Source organism: Myripristis murdjan, chromosome 12 (assembly GCF_902150065.1).
Source record: "Myripristis murdjan chromosome 12, fMyrMur1.1, whole genome shotgun sequence".
Classification (NCBI taxonomy): domain Eukaryota; kingdom Metazoa; phylum Chordata; class Actinopteri; order Holocentriformes; family Holocentridae; genus Myripristis; species Myripristis murdjan.
Genome location: NC_043991.1, coordinates 23,565,506 through 23,585,822, shown reverse-complemented (window position 1 = coordinate 23,585,822; position 20,317 = coordinate 23,565,506). Strand labels below are relative to the sequence as shown.

Sequence of the window (20,317 nt, the reverse complement as noted above, 5' to 3'; positions counted from 1 at the left end):
ATGGCATCCGGAGAGATCAAAGATCCTTCAAGGTCCATGTTAAAAAAAAAAAAAAATTGTCAAAGAGATCCAAACAAAATAATAATAAAATATCCCATTGTATAAATAATGTGTGTAAATTTCACCTCTTTTTTCTGTCTATGCACTTGCAGGCATGTTGTTGACTCTTATATTTATGGTTTTGCATGTGTGTGTGCAGACAAACAAAACAGTCACATGGAATAGCAACATGTAGATAACATGTATGATTACCTGTAGGTGCTTAGGCCATTGTTGTCATGGTTTTGTGTTTTCTGTGTTTTTGTACTTTTGTTAGTCTCTTGTTTTTCTGTTTTCCTGTGGTCTCTTGTCCTGTTCCCATTAGTATTTTCACCTATGTCTGGTTAGTCTTGTTTGCCCCTCCCAGTGCCACACCTGTCCTGTGTCTGTCAATTATCCCTGATCGTTCTGATCCCTCCCAGTGTTGCCCTCAGCCTATCCTCTGTGTTCCCCTGTCTTGTGCTCCAGCCCCTTCCCCAGGTGTGTCTTGTTAGCTATTTAGTTCTTGTGTATTTAAGTCCTGTTTTGAGTTCTGTTCCTTGTCCAGTTATTGTCTTAGCTGTCTTGTGTTCCCTGAGTTTCCTGAGAGTTAATTAAACATTTTTGCTGTTTGCTGAACTCCGTGCACCCTGGCTCCTGAATTTGGGTCCTCCACCAACCTCCCATTGTGACAATTGTTCTCTATTCTTTGCCTTTTTTTGTCACCTGGGCTGCACACACAACAGGATGAGCAAATATAGACAACTTAATGAAGATGAAAGCATTTGTTTGACACAGCTCACTCTATGAACCACGCTTATGAAATTACCTCATCCCACAGAATAACCGTTGGCAATAGGTATTAGATTTACACTTGATACACCTGCACCTTCACCTGCATCACAGTGGAATTGACCGGAGATTGCAGGTAATCTAATGCAGCAGTAATATTTGAAACACACAATCCCCACATTTTTATTTGTTTTTTTAAACCTTGGCCTTTCTAGATCGGTGCACCTATTTACTTGATAGATGGATGTTGCTATTTATACCTGGTGAGGGCTTTCGTGGAGAACCCTCCCTCTCTCTCAGCTGCAAGGCTGCTGACTCCACGTTGAATTCTGCCTTACTGCCCAGGCCGCATACAGGGAAACAGATGGGTAATAAGGTCACCGTAGATGTATTTCTCACTTGCACAGACAAATCGCAGACTCACCAGCTGTGCTGACTCAGGACAACATCAGACTCATGTGAATTAAGACGGATTAAGATGTCTTTTCGTAAAAAAAAAAAAAAAAAAAAAAAAAATTAAAATAGCTGATGCAACGGTTATTGGCAACTTGTGTGGAGGCTAAATATTTAATATTGATGTGGGAAAGTGTGATTAAAAAATGTGTTGGTAGGTGTTATTTTTTTGCCTAGATGACCAGGAAAAGGTAAGGCTTTGATCACCTGTGAAAATCCTTTAACCTAGAGTAGAAAACAGGCAACTAATATAGAAAGACAGTGTACACCTATTTGGAAATATATTCCTAAGAACGTCAAATCAAATGAAGAGAGATTTGGATGGTAACCAAAGGTACAGTAAAAAACTGAAACATGGGACAAAGGGATTCAAATCATCCGACTTCATACTTGATTCATAACAACAAGACTACCACTATTAAATGGTTTGTATTACCATGAATATAACTGATGAATCTGATTGTTAACTTGGACTGCTGGTATCAGTGGATTTTTTGTGATTGCCATCTGTGAGGCTGGGATGGTGGATGTGGGGGCGGGGCCTATGCCGTAGGTGTCTGTTGTGCCTGTGTGGCCTGCAGAGGCTTGTTTTTTTCTGCACACACGGGGATGCAAGATCATCAGAACTGTGATTGATCCACTTTGCCGCTTTGTTATTCTTTCACCAAAGAAAGATGAGCAGAGGAGGTTCACAAATATTCCTCTGATGACTTTTTATCCTCGTGGCCCAACGACGCTTCACGTGATGCTTCATCAAAATCAGATGACCAGCCTATGACCTTAACATTCTGCCTAGCTTTTCATCAATCACAAATAGCAGCAAAAAAATCAAACTGGTCAACTCTATTGGTCCGAGGCAAAAGTGACCATCTCAGTGTGGTGCATCCTGCATCAAGCATCCTGAGCTTTCCTTTCCAAATTCTTCATCTTCATTCCTCATCCATTTTCTAGTTTATAGACCATTGTAACTGATTGCTGCCAAATTTTGCTGCCAAATTTCCCTCAGGGCCTCAGTGAGACAAGGCAGGCGTGTGTAGCCTACCAAGTCTGGTGTCAGTCAGACTTGGGCGCTGTTGTGATACACCAGGAGTCCCTGGAAAACTGCACGCCAGACCAATTTTCTTATTTATAATTTCTAAACTGACATGTAGAACATCAGCTTCTGCATCGTATGACATCAATCTCGAGTCTCTAGGGCTACTATAGGTGATGTTAAAAGTATTTGAAAATTATGGACTATGAACACAAAATTTGCTGTGTGTGTGTGTGTGTGTCTGGAACAGGCCTCTTTCAGCATGCAAAGTTAAGAAATAAGAATAAAAATTACATATGAGAGATGGGTGAATGCTGAAAATGTGGCAGGAGGAAGAACACGTACAAAAACAAAACAAAAGCATTACAGCACCTTCAGTGCTTAGCCCACTGTTGATGACTATAACATGATAATCATAGGGATGGTGAATAAAGTCACAAGCAGCATTATTGAGGTTCAAGCCTCTGAGACAAATGAATAGACAGTCAGAAAATAAACTTGACTGATCATTATAGAAAACTTCTACATATCCCTGAAAGAATATTTCAGTGATGGTTTTGTAACATCAAGTGAAATGTTGCCTAGCATTTGAAAAATTGCCAGAGTTTGGCCTAGCAGGCCTGTCAGTGGAGCTGGGCCAGGAGGGCCAAGCGTGATCTGGTGTTCTGGATTAGGTTCAACCAGATGTTTTAGAAACTGTGCTGGATTAATTATTGTTGCTGGGCAGTATTAGAAGGGAAAAAAGATGGCATCTTTAACATCTCAAACCACATTTAAGTATTCGAATTTGGAGATTGAATACCCGAGACTGCAATGAGATAAAATTGTTAAGATCTTTTATCAGAATAGTAGGGATCTCTCATTGTTTTTCTTTCTTTCTTGCTGTATGTCTGTCTTTCTTTCCAGCAGTGTAATGTCAGTGTGCTGTTGCCCTCTGCTGGATGGAATACCATAAATCACTCCTTAAGAGGGCTGCATCAAAGTGTCAATCAGTGCAATAAATTCAACCTCATGCAAATGTAGCATGTAAGTAAATATGAGAGCATCGACGATAACTTATATTTTATTGTAAACTTACTGTTTGTATCTGTTTATAATGCATTTAATCACTGTGAGGTTCCCAGTCAGGCCTCAATATTTTTTTTATTCTTGTAATTGTTCTTTTTCACTAAGTAGCAACTACCTATCCAGTGAGACCATGTACAGTGCCTTATAGTATATATGGGCCATGATTTTCAAGAAATGTTGGGGTCACATGGTCACATCATAACATGACTCTGAATTAAAGTACCACAACTTAGCAACTTCTGTGCCACTTTAATTATCTGCTCATTACCCCTGCCTAATCCCTGCTTTTCTTCGTCTTCTGTATTCTTCCCATTATTATTCTGCATTCTTCTGTACACTCCTGGTATTCTTGCCTTAAACATAAAGCTCTCTTGTCTGTACCCACTGTAGCTCCTAAAGCCACAGCTCTGGCTTTTACAACATAATGTATAATTAGTATTTTAACTACTCATGCTAAGATTGTGATTCTGCCATTTGGGAAGCTGTTATATACACAGTGTTTCCATACCATTGCCCAAGTTTGAGAAATCATGCCTAATTTGTATTCACTTCACTTCTCAATACTCTTTGTGAATTTCATCATGCCTTCATGATTTTCTCTTTCGACAAGAAATGAAGTCTAAATGTGCTGAGATTTCAAGTACAATCCAGAGCAATCCACAGAGACGTCCTTATTTAACCAAGCTTTATTTTACAATAATACTGCCTTTCTGGGACAGCTCAATAAACCAATATCCAATTTAAATATATTTTCAAACCAACAGGCACATAAACTGCTTTATTGTGGCTTTTAGGCCGGTATGATTATAAATTAGATTCTATATCCCTGTAGTTTTGTTATGGAGCAAACATTGCACTAAGTACAACACTTTTCACAGTTGAATAAAACAAAACATAGCACAAATCTATTGATCAAGCAACACAGAAACAGTACAATACCGTACAAGTTTGGCAAATAAAAATCTGTTCAGTGCATAATGTGCATGGCATCAGAGGAGATACATTCATCATCCTTTATACCATGGCTGGCTGCTTCAGGATTCAGTGTCTGAGCTATCTGCTGGATCAGTGTTGTGGGACAGCATGTAATTGTCCATATCAATGGACGGGCAGTTGTGAATGGAGTAGCGCAGACGCTCGGCTAGGATGGCCTGACTCGTGTAGGGGGGCAGGCGCAGCAGGAAGAAGCAGGTCTGAGCAGTAGGGAGACCATTAACAGGCTGGAAAATAGTAAAGAAAAAAACAGAGTGTAGACTTTGCACTAATATGCACACTAGAATATTCAAAGATCCCCTCCAGTAATTTATTAAGCCTCTAAAAAGCCCCTAAAAATAATCTTTGTTCATCAATTTTACATATTTAGAGCTATTTTCATGAAAAAAAATCCCTTATTGCCTTAAATGTAACTCTAGACCTTAGTTCAGGCATTTTAGGGGACATAAACATTAAGAAAAACACATTTTAGGTGGAGGGGCACATTAAACAGCATGATCCCAAGAGCATAAATATCAGAAATATCTAATGTGTGAGAAAGAAAACTGTCCTGGTGCTAGGTGACTATATCCTAATTAAATATTTTTAACCTTCATCATTTGTTCAGCAAAGATGAATGAGGACCTCCATCCTTACCCTGTCAACCTTAATGATTTGGAACTTCTGTGTGATATCAGCTGGGTTGGAGGGCAACCTGGACCTGCCAGAGACAAAACGTAGGAAAAGCACCCGCTCCTCATTGGTGAACTCCTCCAAGCTCTGCCACAACCAGACAATAAGCTGGTGGCTGTCAGTGATGTCACGGTAGCGCACCACCTTCTTCAGCATCTCAACAGAAACCTCCGGCAGGCCACAGACCAGCTGCTCCAGCTGCCGGGCTGTCAACAGGGACAGGAGGGGCACAGGGATGATGGTGGACATGCCCTCTCTGACCGCTGCCACCTGGACATAACACAACATTGTAAGCATTGTAAGACAAGTAAAAAGAGGAGTGAGGCCCTCTAGCAATCAGTTATTAAAAGTGGGAGCTGTTTAGCAGAGTAGTTATTCATATGAGTTCATATAAGTTCAATGACATGAGTGACTTTCTCATCCTTAAATCTGATCTGCATAGAGCTTATCCATTATCATTCACTAGAATAGGCATGTCTATGAATAATCTATGAAACTGCATCAAGAGTAATATTGGTAGCCTTTGCTCTTTAGTGTAAGTGTGTAAAATATATTTGTATCAGACAAGGTGAATAGATCACAGACAACTGAACTGACAGGATGTGACATATGGCAAACATAAACATGATGGACCTAAGGCACCAACCACTGCTGTGCACCAAGGGCAAAACAATGAATAAGTAATCATTACAACAGCAGCAATCAGCTACTGCAATAAACAAGATGCAAGCAGAGGGAGAGCCATAATGCAAAATGTTTGAGTCTTGTGAGTACAGAGATGCTACAGACCAAATCTAACATTGTATGAACAATCCAGGTGGAGTTTGCAACATAGATTTTTCAAAAAACTCAACATGATGAACAGACAAAAACTGCGGATTGCAAAAAGTCAGCATGACCCAGTCAATTGTGGGGAAAAAAAAGATGTCTGGCATCTACACTGAAACACCTGAGAACGGTTAAAATTCCCTGTCGAGTGTGCAAAGGCCATAGCCTTGATTAGGGCTGGGCGATATGTCAAACCTTTCCTACCGCCGACCATCAGCCCAGCAGCTAGCGACTGCTGATATATTCAGGGGGCATAACTTAGGGCAGACTCAGCAGCCACACAATTCTCTGTTCTCTGCTTAGAAGCGGCTGAGACTGTCACTAAAATGGAGATAGCTGTTCAGGTTAGGCTGTTTCACTAAAAGAAAGACACACAGGAACTTGGCTTGGGTCTTGAAGAGATGTAGCATTTCTTCCCTGACAAATAGCCTAAATTGTACACACATTGCTCTGCTACTTTCACAGTTACACTGCTACACTGCTTCCTACTCTCTGTTCCAGCCGCCAGCCTCACCGCCTCTGTCTGTCTCTTGACCTTGTTATGAACCTTCCACTTACTACACACACAACCTGTGCACTGAGCTATGCCTTAAAGGAGCTATGCTACTTCTATTGCACAAAAAAAAAAAAAAAAAAAAAAAAAAATCACCAAAAAAACAATGACCAGTGATACACAGCTAATCCCTGATAGCTGATATATTCGTCCAACCACACAAGCCTAGCCTAGGCTATATGATAATCTGACCTCAGCATTTTGTTTTGAAATTTACCCAGCTTACTGAGTTGTCATTTAAGAAACAAAGCATACTGACAGGAAAAAAAAAATACTTATTGGTAACTCCTTCAAAAACCTGACTCACTAAGGATCTGGTCATGATTGGTGTAACAGTGTAGAGACCAAGCTTGTGAGGACTACAAAACAGGGATTCTGGCACATGCAAGAGACCTGCACCACAGGTTTCTTTTGCATATCTTAACAACACTATTATACTATGATGCCAAAATGTAAAGTGGTTAATGATCACAGGTTGGGAAGCCTGACAAACACATGAATTATGCCATGCTCCTTAGCAGCTTATGTTCTCAACCTGTGAGTCCATCTCATGCAGTCTGTGCTCGAGAGCCCTCTCCACGTATTCACTCCTGTTGGCAAAGGTCAGGGAGATGTTTTGACCTCCGGGAACCACAGGTACCAGCTTTCCATCAGCACTGTGGGCCATGAATGAGTCCAGTGGGATCATCTTAAGAATGTGGAAAGGGAAAGAGAAAAAATGGAGGGAAAATGAGAGGTTCGAAATAAAAAAAATACAGATATTACTAAAGAAACACTAATACTAACTAAACTAACTAAAGAAAGCAAATCCCAATTCCCTGCCTTGGCCCTACCACTTGACCCTATACCCTTTCTTTTGAAGATCGAAGGGTAGTGGTCATCTAGCCCTCCAAAAGCAGATTACAAACAGAGGGGTAGAAGAAATGTTCTGGGAAAAAGTCCATAAATACAGCATATATATGCAAAAATGATCAAATTTGTCAGGATATGTTAGTTTACTGTAGATACAGTGAAAAAGGTAATTGGTTCTTTATGACAAGCATTTTACAAAAATCACTATTCATGTCAATAGAGCGTCAGTTAAAGGATGATTCATGCACGAGTCCAGCATTTTCACTAATTTCCATGTCCTGTGAATGAGGGTTGAAAATTTAAACCCAGCAGCAAATTTTTTCGTGCACTTCCCTGCTCATCTGATGTCAGTGCAGGACAGTGTGGATTGCTATGGTTACAGGGCTGCTGTTCTATCCTGTTTTGTGCCTAATCCAAAAGTCTAAAGAAGGGCTAAAGGGCCACTACTTAGCCGAGGGAACTCCGAAACCTGTGGGTAGTGCAAAGGGAAGGGATTTGGCTCTATATCTCACCACAGGGAAATTGTCCTCCGTGATCCCGCTGTTGTCTAGATGAAGGATGCCGTGAAGGGACCGGTAGGTGAGCAAGTCTACCTCCTCGAGGTCAGGTGCTCCCAGTGGGATGGAGCAAAGCTGCTTCCACACCCAGGGTGCCAGATGTAGGTCCAGAGGCTTTTTGGTGCGAATGGCCACAGCCATAAGAATGCCCAGGAAGCGGAACTGGACCATGTGATCCTCTGACACCGCAGCTGGGTTCAGGAGGAATCTGGGAGAGTATGTAACCAATATGGCAAAAACATTATAGCCAAAAATTATCCTGGCAAATCAGATATTCTGACATATTTTAAGTACGCTGATTTGACTGATGACTAATGATGTGGCTTACACAATATTAAAACATCAAAATTTTCTGTAAGTAAACAGATGATAGCGTAGAGTGACCGGCATACCTGTCTGTGTTACTGCCAACATCAGTGAAGCTGTTGGGGGTGTGAATGAGAAGATCCACCACACCAGACTGCAACTCCTGGGGAAACACATTGTACCATGTAGGATACCAAAAAATGCTTTGTGGCTCAGGGTGCATTATACTGGTCAGTTACCTCCGTTGCTCCTACCTGGCACATTTCAGTGATGGTGTCATCAAATACTCCCCCAGCATCGTCAGCCCCTTCTCCGACAAGTTTGACCTTCCAGGCTCGTGAAGGCAGCCTTAGCTCGAGGGGATTCAGACTCACCACCTGCTTGGCGATCTGCACAAAGATGGGCTTGCTGCAGCGCCCCCTGCATGAGTTTACCAGAGAATAATACTGATATCAAGCCAAAAGTGGATGGAGACATACATACACATTGTAATTTTAAATATGGCAACAAGTGGCAATTGTAAGGCTTCAAACACACCTTGAAAAACAGAAAAAAACCCTGACAAATACATTATGACCCAAAGAACAACTGAACCTCGGGGTTTATAACTATGTATGTGTGAGTAAGCTTGATTTGTTGTGTTTTTTTCTGGTAATGACAACTAAGGGGCCCCTTTACGTCCAGAACAATGAAGAAAGTGTCCACATTATTTTTTCTTCTGAATTATATGTATGGGTCACAAAGCAAGGCTGGAAAAAATGTCAATTACTAGTTAGTTAGTACAGAACATAGGTGAATAGTTCCAAACAATTTTATCAAGGCAATTAGATAGTAATTATATTTAAATAGCTATATTAGAATAACACATCTACGTTTAAATAGCTATGTTGAACATTAGCTCACAAAGATAACAGCTGTTGTATATTTGCATTAATGTTAGTTAACTTCATTTTTCCCTCTCCTTACCTGAGCACTGCTTACATGTACTCAACTAGTGTCATCAATTAAGACGTGCTGAGGCTGTTCTACTATCTTGACCGGGCTGATGTCTTAATGCTTGGCATAAGCAGTTTAGTAACCTGCTACCTTGGATAGCATTATGTAATACTAACATTTGTAAGCCAGCCAAGTTTAGACGCTCGTGGCGAGTCAAGCAGAACATCACCTCTTGCTCGCTGTGACATCCCAACCACCTTTCAAAGATGGGAAATTTCTTTCCCCACAGCTCATTATCATGAGTAATGTAGTAATGTAACTCGCATGTGTCCAGCCAGACTGAGGAACAACAATAATATGAAACAGGGAGTTTGAGCTTGTTGTGCCATGGCATGCAACTCTGGATCAATGGTAGAAACTGGCAGCGCATTCAATAAACATTAAAACTTTTGTTTAGCTTGTATATATCAAATTGTATGATTGGGCAGGTAAATTTACTATTAAAAAAAAAAAATCAACTTGTCCCAGGAAAGCAGGCAAGTGTTAACATGAAAGTAAACATACAAAACAGATGGTCGCAGTCAAAAAGTGGTTGAAAGAAAATATCAAACCAAACATCCCTCTACTCTCTGCCAGTTTCCCAATGAACCCTGCTGGCCAGTTAGAGGAATTTGGCAAACAGTCACACTCACTGTGGCCTCAGTCACTATTGTGCACCAGCTGACCACTGAAGACCCTGCCAACTCACTGGATATCACCGTCATCCTTACCTGGAGGAAATCCGCTTTACCGTGATCTGTGGTCCATATGTTTTGCCCTGAGTCATCGTTCTGCCAATACAGCGCACTAGAGGCAGAGTGTTGACTTTAGGTGATAGTAGACCTCTGAGCGGACCCCGGATGATGGCTGTTGTCCCTGAATTATAGCGTGATGTGCACACCTGTGGGGAGAAAGGGATGAGGAGAGATGAAGCGAAACTGAGAGAGAGCAGGGAAAGGCTGACAGAGACAAGAGGAACCAGAACACAGCATGAGCATATTTACCAGCTACCAGTTGAAATCCACAAGATTACACAAAAAGGGTTCCCACTCACCTTTATATATATATATATATATATATATATTTTTTTTTTTTTTTTTTACAAAAATTTTAACACAGATCTCAGATTCAGACATCTTTTTAAAGTGAACTATTCTTCATAGGAAGTGAACATTACTCAAAAACAATGAGGGATAAAGTCACATTTAGTGAATAAATAGCTACTTATTTTTAAAACTGAGGTTGACAAAATTCCATGATATTGCCTGCCTTGTCCTGAGAATTTATTACATTCCCTGAAATGTCTGGAATTCCCTGTCTGGAATACACTTTTCAAAATGGGAATCCTGTGCAAAGAATCCACTCACTGCTTCACAATAGGCAAGACAGAAAAAAATCACTAATGGGAAGCCTCCTTCAGAGCTAAGCCTCCCCAACAAAAGGCAGATCACACGGCTGCTCCCCTGCTGCTAAAGATAGAATTGGGACCCTCACCAAAAACAGTTATTGTAAAGAATGCAAAGAATGATAGTCACTATGTCCACCAGAAAATCAGCTGGTGTAGAAAGACCTTCTTATCCCCAAAATAAAAAGTGGAGACCAGTGGCATATAATGAGACCACATCCAAAGTAAAATCCTGTAACATCCCCTCTGTAAAATATAGGAGGGCAGCCCTGCTACAACAGGCCTCAAATTTGTATATCTACCTACAAATTTAGAAAATGCATCTGTCAGACAATCTTTAGAGGCTGCTATAGTTCTATCTAGTATCCTTTTAAAATTCAACTATCTTTTCAAAAGTTCCCTCATTTTTAGATAATGAACCCTATGAGGTTGAGATTACCTGATTCTTGGGGTCCAGGTTGAGCAGTCTCCAGGACTTATACATGAGATCAGAGAAGTGGTAGAGTACCCTGAGGCGCATGCTGAGGATGTCAGGGGTGCAGTCTTTCAGGGTGTTGTACTGAGGAGGGATTGACTGAGGCAGGCCTAGTTGGAAATTCCCTGTGCCACCTGGAAAATGGAGACAAATGGAGTCTCAAGGGTGGTCTTCACAATGGATCAAATGCACGGGTTGTATGTGTGTGTGTGTACCTGAGGCTTTAGTTGAGGTAGAGGGTGCGGTCCACGCTGAGCTGTGGCAGCGACCAGCAGAGATCTGCCTGATGGTCTTCCCCTGGAGGGCCGTTATCAGTGTCGGCTCTTTCACCAGGTTGGAGTGGCCCAAGCCAAGCTGGAGCGGACACACAGTGTAACAGCATAATCTCTGGGGTTATTCCATATTTCCTTTTAATAGTCCTAGTGCAGATTACACTGAATTTCTCTCGACAAAATACAATACAATACAATAATGATTTGTAGTTCGTCAGCTGAAAAAATATGGCTCAAAGATTACTTTCTGAGTCAGAAAAAGATATTGGGGTAGCCTGGTTCCAGACTCACGAATCACATATTAGATTTAAAAAGATTCAAGTGATTCTGCAGGTCTGTTGCTGCTCAATTCTATTGTGATTTCTCAGTTGTAAAACCAACCGAGCCAAACATTATTGTAGGCTGGGACAAACATTGTTGATGCAATCAGGCTGTGCCAAGGACTGAGAGCCAGGGAGCACAGTAGCTGATACAAGAAAATGGATGATAAAATACCCTCTTGATTAACAAATTTATTTTACATAGACGGCAAGTCTTCTCAATATTGCTCAACATTGTTGTGTTTACTTCCAGTCCACTCTTAAAACCCCAACAAAATCAGTATGTTGGCATGGCTATGCATCAGTGTCAACTTGACATTAGATCCAGGCAGATAAGTCAATCTCTAGTGACTGACTGCGGAAAATTGAAATCTCCACAACAGAAATCATAGCGGAGGAAATGTCAGACCGAAGATGGAAACGGAGTGTAACAAGTTGACAGTTCAGTCTTGATGAGTAGCACAGCAAATCACCCTTGATGCCTGACTATACTGTCAGGCATCTCAACCATCTCTCTATATGCAACACAAGCTAAATGATGCACCTAGATTCCAAAGAGAACTCAAACTGTATTTTCCCCTCAGCCTTTTGTGAAATTTGGTACAGCAGCATGATAGTCACCTGTCCCTCACTGTTGCAGCCCCAGGCATAGACGTCTCCTGTAGAGGACAGGGCCAGGGCATGTTCACAGCCCACAGCAATGTCCTCAATGAACAACCCCTCCAGGGCTGGCACGACCTGGGGACGGCATTTGTTCTTCAGCATGGAGTCTGGCAGGCCAATCAGACGTTCTGAAGGATGAAGCAGAGGGAACAGGTTGGTTACTGAAGCAGGCAGTGGGAACTAAGTTTGCAGCAGCACTGAACAAGCAATAGGGAAGGGTAAAAAAGTTAAAACAAATTCTAAACAAAGAAAAGAGTGACAAAATAGATAATAGATGAATGAATTCTTTTGATTTTCTGCATTATGTCCCACAAACAGCGGACATGGCAAACTCTTCCATGGCATTTTCTTTAGTTTGTAGAGGCATTATCATAAAGCTGATTCAGATAGGATTTTCTCAAATTCTATGCTTCCTCGACCTCCACTTCCAGCATCCTCCAGTGACACATGAAAATTTACCTTGTCCAAAAGTGTAAACACGTCCATCGCTCGCCAAGACCACAGAGAACTGAGTTCCACAACAGACCTTCTTGATTCTCTTGTTGCACAGCTGCTCAACTTTCTGAAAACAGGAACACAGGTGTTTGTAAATGCCTCAGGAAAATGCACTGGATAATTTTAAAAGCAAGAACTAATGTAAAAATATTAGAGGAAAGGTTTAGTGTGCACAGCATCATTAGTAACAAAAAAGTGTGATAGATAGGCTGATAGATCAGCCTCATCTGAAAAAAATAGAAACAAACATATGTTGTGCAAGCTTTTTGTTTGCACTTTTGAATTTTTATTGTCCATGTTCAGCTGTAAGTGCAGTAATTTTATGTGTAAATGTTTAATTTGGCAGCAGAGGAGACCTGAACAGCCAACATCATCATTATCGTCGTCATCATCATAACTTAGTTTTTAATTACAAAGTGCTTCACAATCAAAAGCACTATAATTCACATGATATGTCGGTTAAACCAAAGACAAACCAACACAATTCAAATTGAAATGGAGCTAAACAGAAACAAAAATAAGATGAAAGATGAATAAAACAAATAACAGGAATAAAACTAAAAGTTTAACATGGCATTATCACCTCTCTGACTTACCTGAGGGTAGCATTTGGCTGTGCAGGAGCCTGTTCCAAGTTTGCCATAGTCTCCATCTCCAAATGCCCACACAGTCATGCCATCGGAGGACAGCACCAGGGTGTGGTTGAGACCACATGACACCTGAGATCAGGGACACAAGTTTACTTTGAGTACTTGAGTCCATTTACAGGGTTCCTGCACCTTTTCTGCAATTAAATTCATGCACTTTTCAAGCATTTTCAAGGTGCAATTTCAAGCCTGTTATTGTGCTATAAACAACTGAAATTATGTTAAATGAGAGCATTCTACAGAGGGAAGACAAATCAACCGGAAAACACAGCAGTTTCAAGTTTCAAAATGTGTCACTGACCCAGCCATGTACTATGACAGTAATGCAAGTACAATTTCAAGCAGTTTCAAGCACTATTCAAAATCTAAGCACTTTTCAAAACTTGAAAATACCACATTAAAATTGATTTCAGGCATCCGTATGAACTCTGCATTTGTTTCTCAACAGGCACCAACATCATCTGAGTTTGGTAAAAAATAAATAAATAAATAAATGAATAAATAAAGACAAGTCTGATCAGTTAATAAAAGTAACGTTGATTTCTGACCTGTCCTACATGATACCCCTCGAGTGCTGCCACTCTTTCAGGCAGCATCTTGTTTGACGTTGACCTTTGACCCAGACGGCCCGAGTCGCCGCTGCCAAAGGTGAACAGCTTTCCGTCTGCTGTTACTACAGCAGAGTGCCTGAAGCCACAAGCAAGCTGGGAAGAGAAAGACAAACACTGTGAGGGTCTAACAAAATATGGAGTTATACCCGTGTGTCTGACAGTTGAATTCTAGCTTTTTCTTGCCTCTTTCCTTTTAACACCAGCTGTCCAAGATCAGATTATGGTGTTTAAAACAGACAGGACTGTCACAGAATCTTTATATAGGACACAGATACACTGTGAGATAAAAGACCAAACAAGCCATGATGCATTTGAAGAAATGAAGCCAGTGTGTGAGCACATATGTGTATGTGGATGTGGTTTAAATTCCACAAAAAAAAAAAAACCTCAAAGCTCCAGTTCTACTCACCTACCTCAAGCATCTGTACTACACCCACCAATGATATTGACAAAGGAAAACTATCATGGAGCTATAATCAGATTAATACAATTAAATATTTTTGCTCATAAACACTTGAAAACAAATTTTGTAGTTTTACCATCATTTTTGTTTAAAATACAAATTTGCAAGATAACGTTTTTAGACAAAGGCAGCTCTGCTTAAACAGGCTGTCTTGGGTCTTTCCAATTTTTGTCATTTGTGATGTGATCTCAACTTAGCCTAGGTGCTCTGAATTATTAGAAGTTTTGAATTTAAAAAATGATGCCTAACTTTGATATTTATTTTATATTGGCCAACGTCATAGACAAAACAGGTTTTGAGCTTAAAACTAGCACTATACTATAGCTAGTTTTCCCTTGTTTCCTTAATTCTTATGGTAAAAAAATGTATTGCACCAAGAATTGAGAGTTATCTTTACCTGAATCACTTCCTCTCCTTGTAGTGCCTCGATCTGTTTGGGTCTCCGCTGCCTTTCACTGTTGCCATGGCCTAGTTTGCCAAAATCTCCATCTCCCCAGCTGAATACCTCTCCAGTCTCAGTCAGTGCTATTGAGTGGCCATCTGACCCACAAGACGTCACCAGCTGGGTCACCACATAACCTGCTCAAAGATAGAAGTGTTAATGGGGTAATTTCCAATCATTACAAACAAAATGCTGGAAAAAGTATTTTTTCCTGACAGAAAATATGTAATAAAATCAAAATCAAAACCACAAGTACTGGAGGCAACAGTAAAATTCAATCATGATATCTGAAAGCATAACAGTTCATGCTTTATCTCGGTGTAATAGCTGCCCTTGGATGACAACCTTGTAGGGTGGAGATGACAGTGGGGGTGTAGAGATCATCAGAGTTCCCTTGGCCCAGTCGGCCATATTGGCCCTCTCCTACAGCCAGTACTGTCCCGTTGGCCTGTACCAGGAATGTACAGTTTTGACCACACACAACCTGGGTTACAACAGAAAAAAAAATCACATGGAAAGAATAAATAAATAAACAAATACTGGGACACGACAGCAGTCAGAAACAAAGGAGGTTGCTTTGGACAAAAAGCAGCAAATGTGTATGGGATAGGCTAAACCTGGACACTGAATATTAGCAGTGGAGTAAAAATACTGGCATCAGTATGTTAAAATGTGATATTTTAAGTGAAATTAGTGGGATGGTTTAAGTAAAAGTTGTCACCAATTTTCTCTCAAATGGGAATCAGGAAGTCACTGTCCTTGACTGGGTAAATACTGTACCTGTTGTGTCTGGGATAGAGAGGGGGCAAGAGTGGGCATCATTTGGTTGGTTCCTGTGTCCGCCAATTGTCCATGACGTCCGTTCCCCCATAGGTACACCTCATTCTTCCCCCCCTGCTGCCAGTCCTATCAAACATAGCAAAGAAGACCTAAATGAAAATCTGCAACATCTTGTAGTATAAGATGTAAAATAAAAGTGTTCCTGGAGAGGACACCCCCCCGTAAGTGAGGTCAGTCCAATTCTCAAAAAAAAAACAAAAAAAAAACAAACAAACAAAAACAAAAACAAAACAAAACAAACAAAAAAAAAATACAATGGCGACATTATGTGGTGGAGCTGTGCTATTAGACCAATAACTTAAATTTGCAGCAAATGAGTGAATAATTATAAAATTGCAACACTGCATTCAGGCAGGGTGTAGTACATTGTGTCTACACAACTGTTACCTCAGGTGTGGTGGTGGCCCATGACATCAGCTGTTCATCCATCCTGAAGCTCCACATACTGTTGTCCTAAAAAACATGTTTCAGTAAATGCCCAAACAGGGAAGCTTCTATTTATTTTAGTTGTTTCAACTTCATGAAATGTTTTCAGTGATTACAGCAAATTCACTACTCACCAGGGCCTTACTCATCTTGATGGCACCTGCTTCTTGAAACTCTGGAACAATAAAGGACTCTGGGAAGGCAGTGCCCCTGGCGATAGCCTCAGCACTGTGGACAGCAGTGGCATAAGTAGCTAGCCAGCTCCACTCAGATGGACACATGGGGGTATCGGGGCTGGTGTGGTGTGGGGGGCATGGGTAACAGCACAGCTGTTGCTCCAGGGACAAACCTACAGCCAAGGAGGCCAGACTCTGCAAGAAGGCACTGTGGACCAGCTGGTCACCAGCAGTCACATGACTCTGTGTTATGGAAAGACATGCAGTTAGGAGACAGATGTTAACATAGGTAAATCTGTTGGTCTGTCAGTATTTCCATACAGCATATCTGCTGTGGGTGGCACGCAGAAATGAACAGGAACTTAACAGAGTGGGTGTAGAAGTCAGCACACAAACACCAGCATGAGATGGAATGAAACTGCAAACAACTATTACAGCCTCTGAGCAGTGTCATTACACTGATGTTGTACAGTGCAACATAGATATCTTTCATATGTCATGGCTTTGTCTCATCATCTTCCCATTTCAATCAAATAATGTTTCTTTTTCTCAGAGTTCACTAGTGCTTTCAGAAACATGATGTAAGGTTTCTGGAAAAGAAGACAGACAGGTCTATTTCACAGCTGATTAAAAACCAACACTATACAAACACAAACACCTTAAAAACATTATATAAGTAATAACCCGTTCATAGGTGTACTGCTCCTGCAGCATCAAGGGCAGTCTCTCGAGGAAGACAGCCATGCAAGGTGCCCGGTTCAGACCCAGAATGTTCTGGCCTCTAAGGACCATACGACAGGACGCCAACACGTGATTCTGACTGATCCAGTCTGGGGTGCAGCAGATCAACAGAACATCCTGGGAGAAAACACACACAACACAGCATGCTATGAAATAGCACAGCCAAAAAACATAAAGGGCCCTATCTTGCGCCAGACTCCCTAAACCCGCTATTTGCGGATTTAGGATTTAGGAAGAGGCGTTCCCCCGTAAAAGTTGCTATCTTGTGCACCTCCCGCTATCCGCAAAACACCTCCGCTACCCGCTATATTATGAATAGGCGTGTTTTGGGCGTTATGCCAGTTAAACCAATCAGTGTGCCAGGTGCCATTGCCTTTAAGGGCAGGATGCGCTATCCTAAATCCTAAATCCTAAACCCGCGATGGAGAGAGGGAGGTAGATTTTCTCAGGGCTTCTACTGAGGCTAAAGCAAGTTGGCTTTATATACATATTATATATTATATTATAGGCGAGTTAATTCGGGAGGTGGAGCCACATGTGTCCAAGTGGACATGTCACCAGGTTGTACTGATTGAGTAAAATCCCCGGCCACACCACACACACACAAGAGGCAGAGGTGGAACTATGTGTAAACTAATTTATTGACAAGGTAGATTGGGCAAATAAAATATTAAAAATAAAAATATAGCACAGCTGCTGGCTTATGATAAAACAATAAAACGTGCTGGCGTAAGTGTCCAATTAAAACAGTCTTTCCTCTAAACAGTCTATATGAGTAATATACTCAGTCCATTCCGGCGGCGTCCCGGTATCAGTCCGACCGTGTGCGTGGCGAGGCTCCGTCGGGGCGCACACTGAAGCCGCCTGGGCGCGCTCTCCTAACAGCCCAAACTTTAGGGATAGCGGATAGCGGGTGGTCCTGACCACCCGCTATCCGCTATCCCTAAAGTGTGTGCGCAAGATAGCAACTTTAGGGATAGCGCATGAAACACGCCCACGAACACACCTCCAGGCGCAAATGACGGAGTCGGCATAAGGATAGCGGGTAGCGGGTGGCGCAAGATACCGTTTAGGGATAGCGGAAGCTCCTAAATCCGCAATTTGCGGGTAGCGGGTAGTGGCAGCGGATAGCGGGTGGCACAAGATAGGGCCCAAAATGTGAATTTTCATATATGCATATTTGGGTCAAAACAGCAGGAAAAAAAATACTGTGATATCACAGATAATTGATTGCAGTGACAAAGTGAAGTTCAAAATTACCTTTGATCTCCCAAAGCAGGCTGCCACACCTACATTTGGAATCCAGACAGCACTGACCACTGAACCAAATCCTGTCACAGTCTGTAAAACTGAACCATCCTATAAGAAGCAAAGGGAAGTAGGACTGGTCAAAGTCTTATATGAGAAATACTTGTTTAATAGTATCCAAAAGTAATATCTATCACTAAATAAGTAATATTTGTACTGATTCCACATTGGATAAGAGAAGTGGCTATGGATGGTGGTTTCTAACCTGTAAAGACCAGATGTTCAGCAGGCCACCTATCCCTCCAGACACCAGAGCAAGTCCACTGGGACAAAATGAAATGGATTTCACTGCCGTGATATGTCCATTGAGTGTGAACAAACACTTTGCACTGTCAAACTGGGGAAGGCAACAGAAACAGATTATTTCAAAATGGGGTTAAAATGAGATACAACTGCAAAATGACATCTACTCACATCTCTAGTCAGAGGCAAAATGTGTGAGTAAAGTAAAAGCAGACTAAATTTGACCATTATACTATTAATTCAATTCAAATTTTGAGATATAAGTTGGCCTAATTTGCAAAAAGAGAACAGGGAGCTTCAACAGCAGATCCAAACTGACCTGGACACCATTGCTCTTTTCCTGGCTGGAGGAGCTGCTCAATTTGTTGGGCAAAGACACAACGGTACCTCCCTGTGGCAGCGTCCACACATACACAGCACCACTTTGACAACCACTGTGGAGACAATAACAGGATATAATAAGCTGTTGTTGGCAAATCAATACAACTGATTAGGAAAGGCTTGAAAGAAAAAAAAACACTTGAAAGGAACTTAGGTTAAGTGCCTTTTGAATTAGCAGTCATAAAAAGGGAAGGATGTAGGGAAGAGAAAAGAAACAATGTGAATGTAAGATATATGGTAGGTATGATAGAGACACAGTAGAAAGAATGCTCGACAGAGACAGAAATCATTTTTCACACTTACACAGCAATCATGAGCCTGGGATGGGGTGCTCTGCCAGGGAGTGGGCACCATTCAGCGACAGTGATGGGGCTGATGTGGAAGAGGGAGTGGAGGGTGACCCATGTGCCCCGCGAGAAACCCAGTATCTTCACAATCTCTGACTGACCCAAGGCCAGTAGCAGGTGTCCTGTGGGGTCCCACTTAAGTGAACTCACCCTTTCCTATGAGATGGAAGGAAAGAGAGTGAGTGTGGGCAGTAAAGCTTGAGAAAGAAGCAAAATCAGATCATCTGGTAGAGTGGATTATTATAGCACATGGTATTATGCAGTTTCTTAAAAAACACTGTCACAATTGTATGGATGTTTTCATCTCTGTTTGCCATGGGTGTGGAGTGCATTTTGTCGACTAACATGGAAGACTGACAGCACTAGTGGTTGCTCATTCTCATACAATCCAGCTGTGGCCAGAAGGATTTTTCCATTGGGATAGCCCACAGCAAAAGGCTTGTCCACACTGTGCCAGGCCACACACTGGGGGGCTAGGAGAAAGCATGGAAGGAGAAACAGACCAGTAAGTATAAGCAGCGTACCAAACTTGAAAAATAGCATGACTTAAGGTATTGTTGACAATCTATGACCACAGAAACACCCACAGCCATCATTTACAGTGGTAACTTTTAAGTTGTTGAATTCACTGTGACCAAATTATATATTGTAAAGGTGAATGATAAACAGCCCATTTATAAATAATTAACTGTACAATCTTTTTTTACATATCAAATGTCTCCTTACTTTCTTTCCTGTAGCAGCGGGTGAGTTCAGTGCTCTTAACGTGAAGGTCTGACTCCTGCATTGTAACCTGCAGCCAGCAGAGGGAGCCATCCAGCCTTCCTACCAACAGGCTCTCCACAGGGTTGTCTTGACAGGCCCCAGTGTGGTTAAGGACTATGGGACTGAGGGTCTGGGCCCAGCAGATTGCTGTGACGAGTGTTTCCTGGGCCTCAAAATGACAGTGAGATCCTGAGAGG

General features: G+C 41.5%; 1 protein-coding gene across 3 annotated transcripts in view; it reads right to left on the bottom strand.

Annotated features, from left to right (window-relative positions):
* Window positions 1–4,032: 4,032 nt before the first annotated feature.
* The window catches only part of LOC115368605 (probable E3 ubiquitin-protein ligase HERC1), a 64,825-nt gene continuing 48,540 nt past the window's right edge, over window positions 4,033–20,317 (bottom strand). For all 3 annotated transcript variants that reach the window (XM_030064795.1, XM_030064796.1, XM_030064798.1), the window contains exons 56-80: window positions 20,082–20,309; window positions 19,701–19,828; window positions 19,312–19,511; window positions 18,947–19,061; window positions 18,590–18,721; window positions 18,337–18,435; window positions 17,020–17,193; window positions 16,294–16,578; window positions 16,121–16,186; window positions 15,674–15,799; window positions 15,239–15,377; window positions 14,849–15,030; window positions 13,926–14,081; window positions 13,327–13,449; window positions 12,695–12,797; window positions 12,194–12,363; window positions 11,196–11,334; window positions 10,945–11,114; window positions 9,832–10,001; window positions 8,380–8,545; window positions 8,212–8,288; window positions 7,775–8,027; window positions 6,946–7,098; window positions 4,994–5,299; window positions 4,033–4,584 (exon numbers count right to left, since the gene is read on the bottom strand). In XM_030064795.1, the coding sequence (XP_029920655.1) occupies window positions 4,399–4,584; window positions 4,994–5,299; window positions 6,946–7,098; window positions 7,775–8,027; window positions 8,212–8,288; window positions 8,380–8,545; window positions 9,832–10,001; window positions 10,945–11,114; window positions 11,196–11,334; window positions 12,194–12,363; window positions 12,695–12,797; window positions 13,327–13,449; window positions 13,926–14,081; window positions 14,849–15,030; window positions 15,239–15,377; window positions 15,674–15,799; window positions 16,121–16,186; window positions 16,294–16,578; window positions 17,020–17,193; window positions 18,337–18,435; window positions 18,590–18,721; window positions 18,947–19,061; window positions 19,312–19,511; window positions 19,701–19,828; window positions 20,082–20,309 (4,046 nt within the window). In that variant the 3' untranslated portion in view covers window positions 4,033–4,398. The remainder of the gene's footprint in view (window positions 4,585–4,993; window positions 5,300–6,945; window positions 7,099–7,774; window positions 8,028–8,211; window positions 8,289–8,379; window positions 8,546–9,831; window positions 10,002–10,944; window positions 11,115–11,195; window positions 11,335–12,193; window positions 12,364–12,694; window positions 12,798–13,326; window positions 13,450–13,925; window positions 14,082–14,848; window positions 15,031–15,238; window positions 15,378–15,673; window positions 15,800–16,120; window positions 16,187–16,293; window positions 16,579–17,019; window positions 17,194–18,336; window positions 18,436–18,589; window positions 18,722–18,946; window positions 19,062–19,311; window positions 19,512–19,700; window positions 19,829–20,081; window positions 20,310–20,317) is intronic.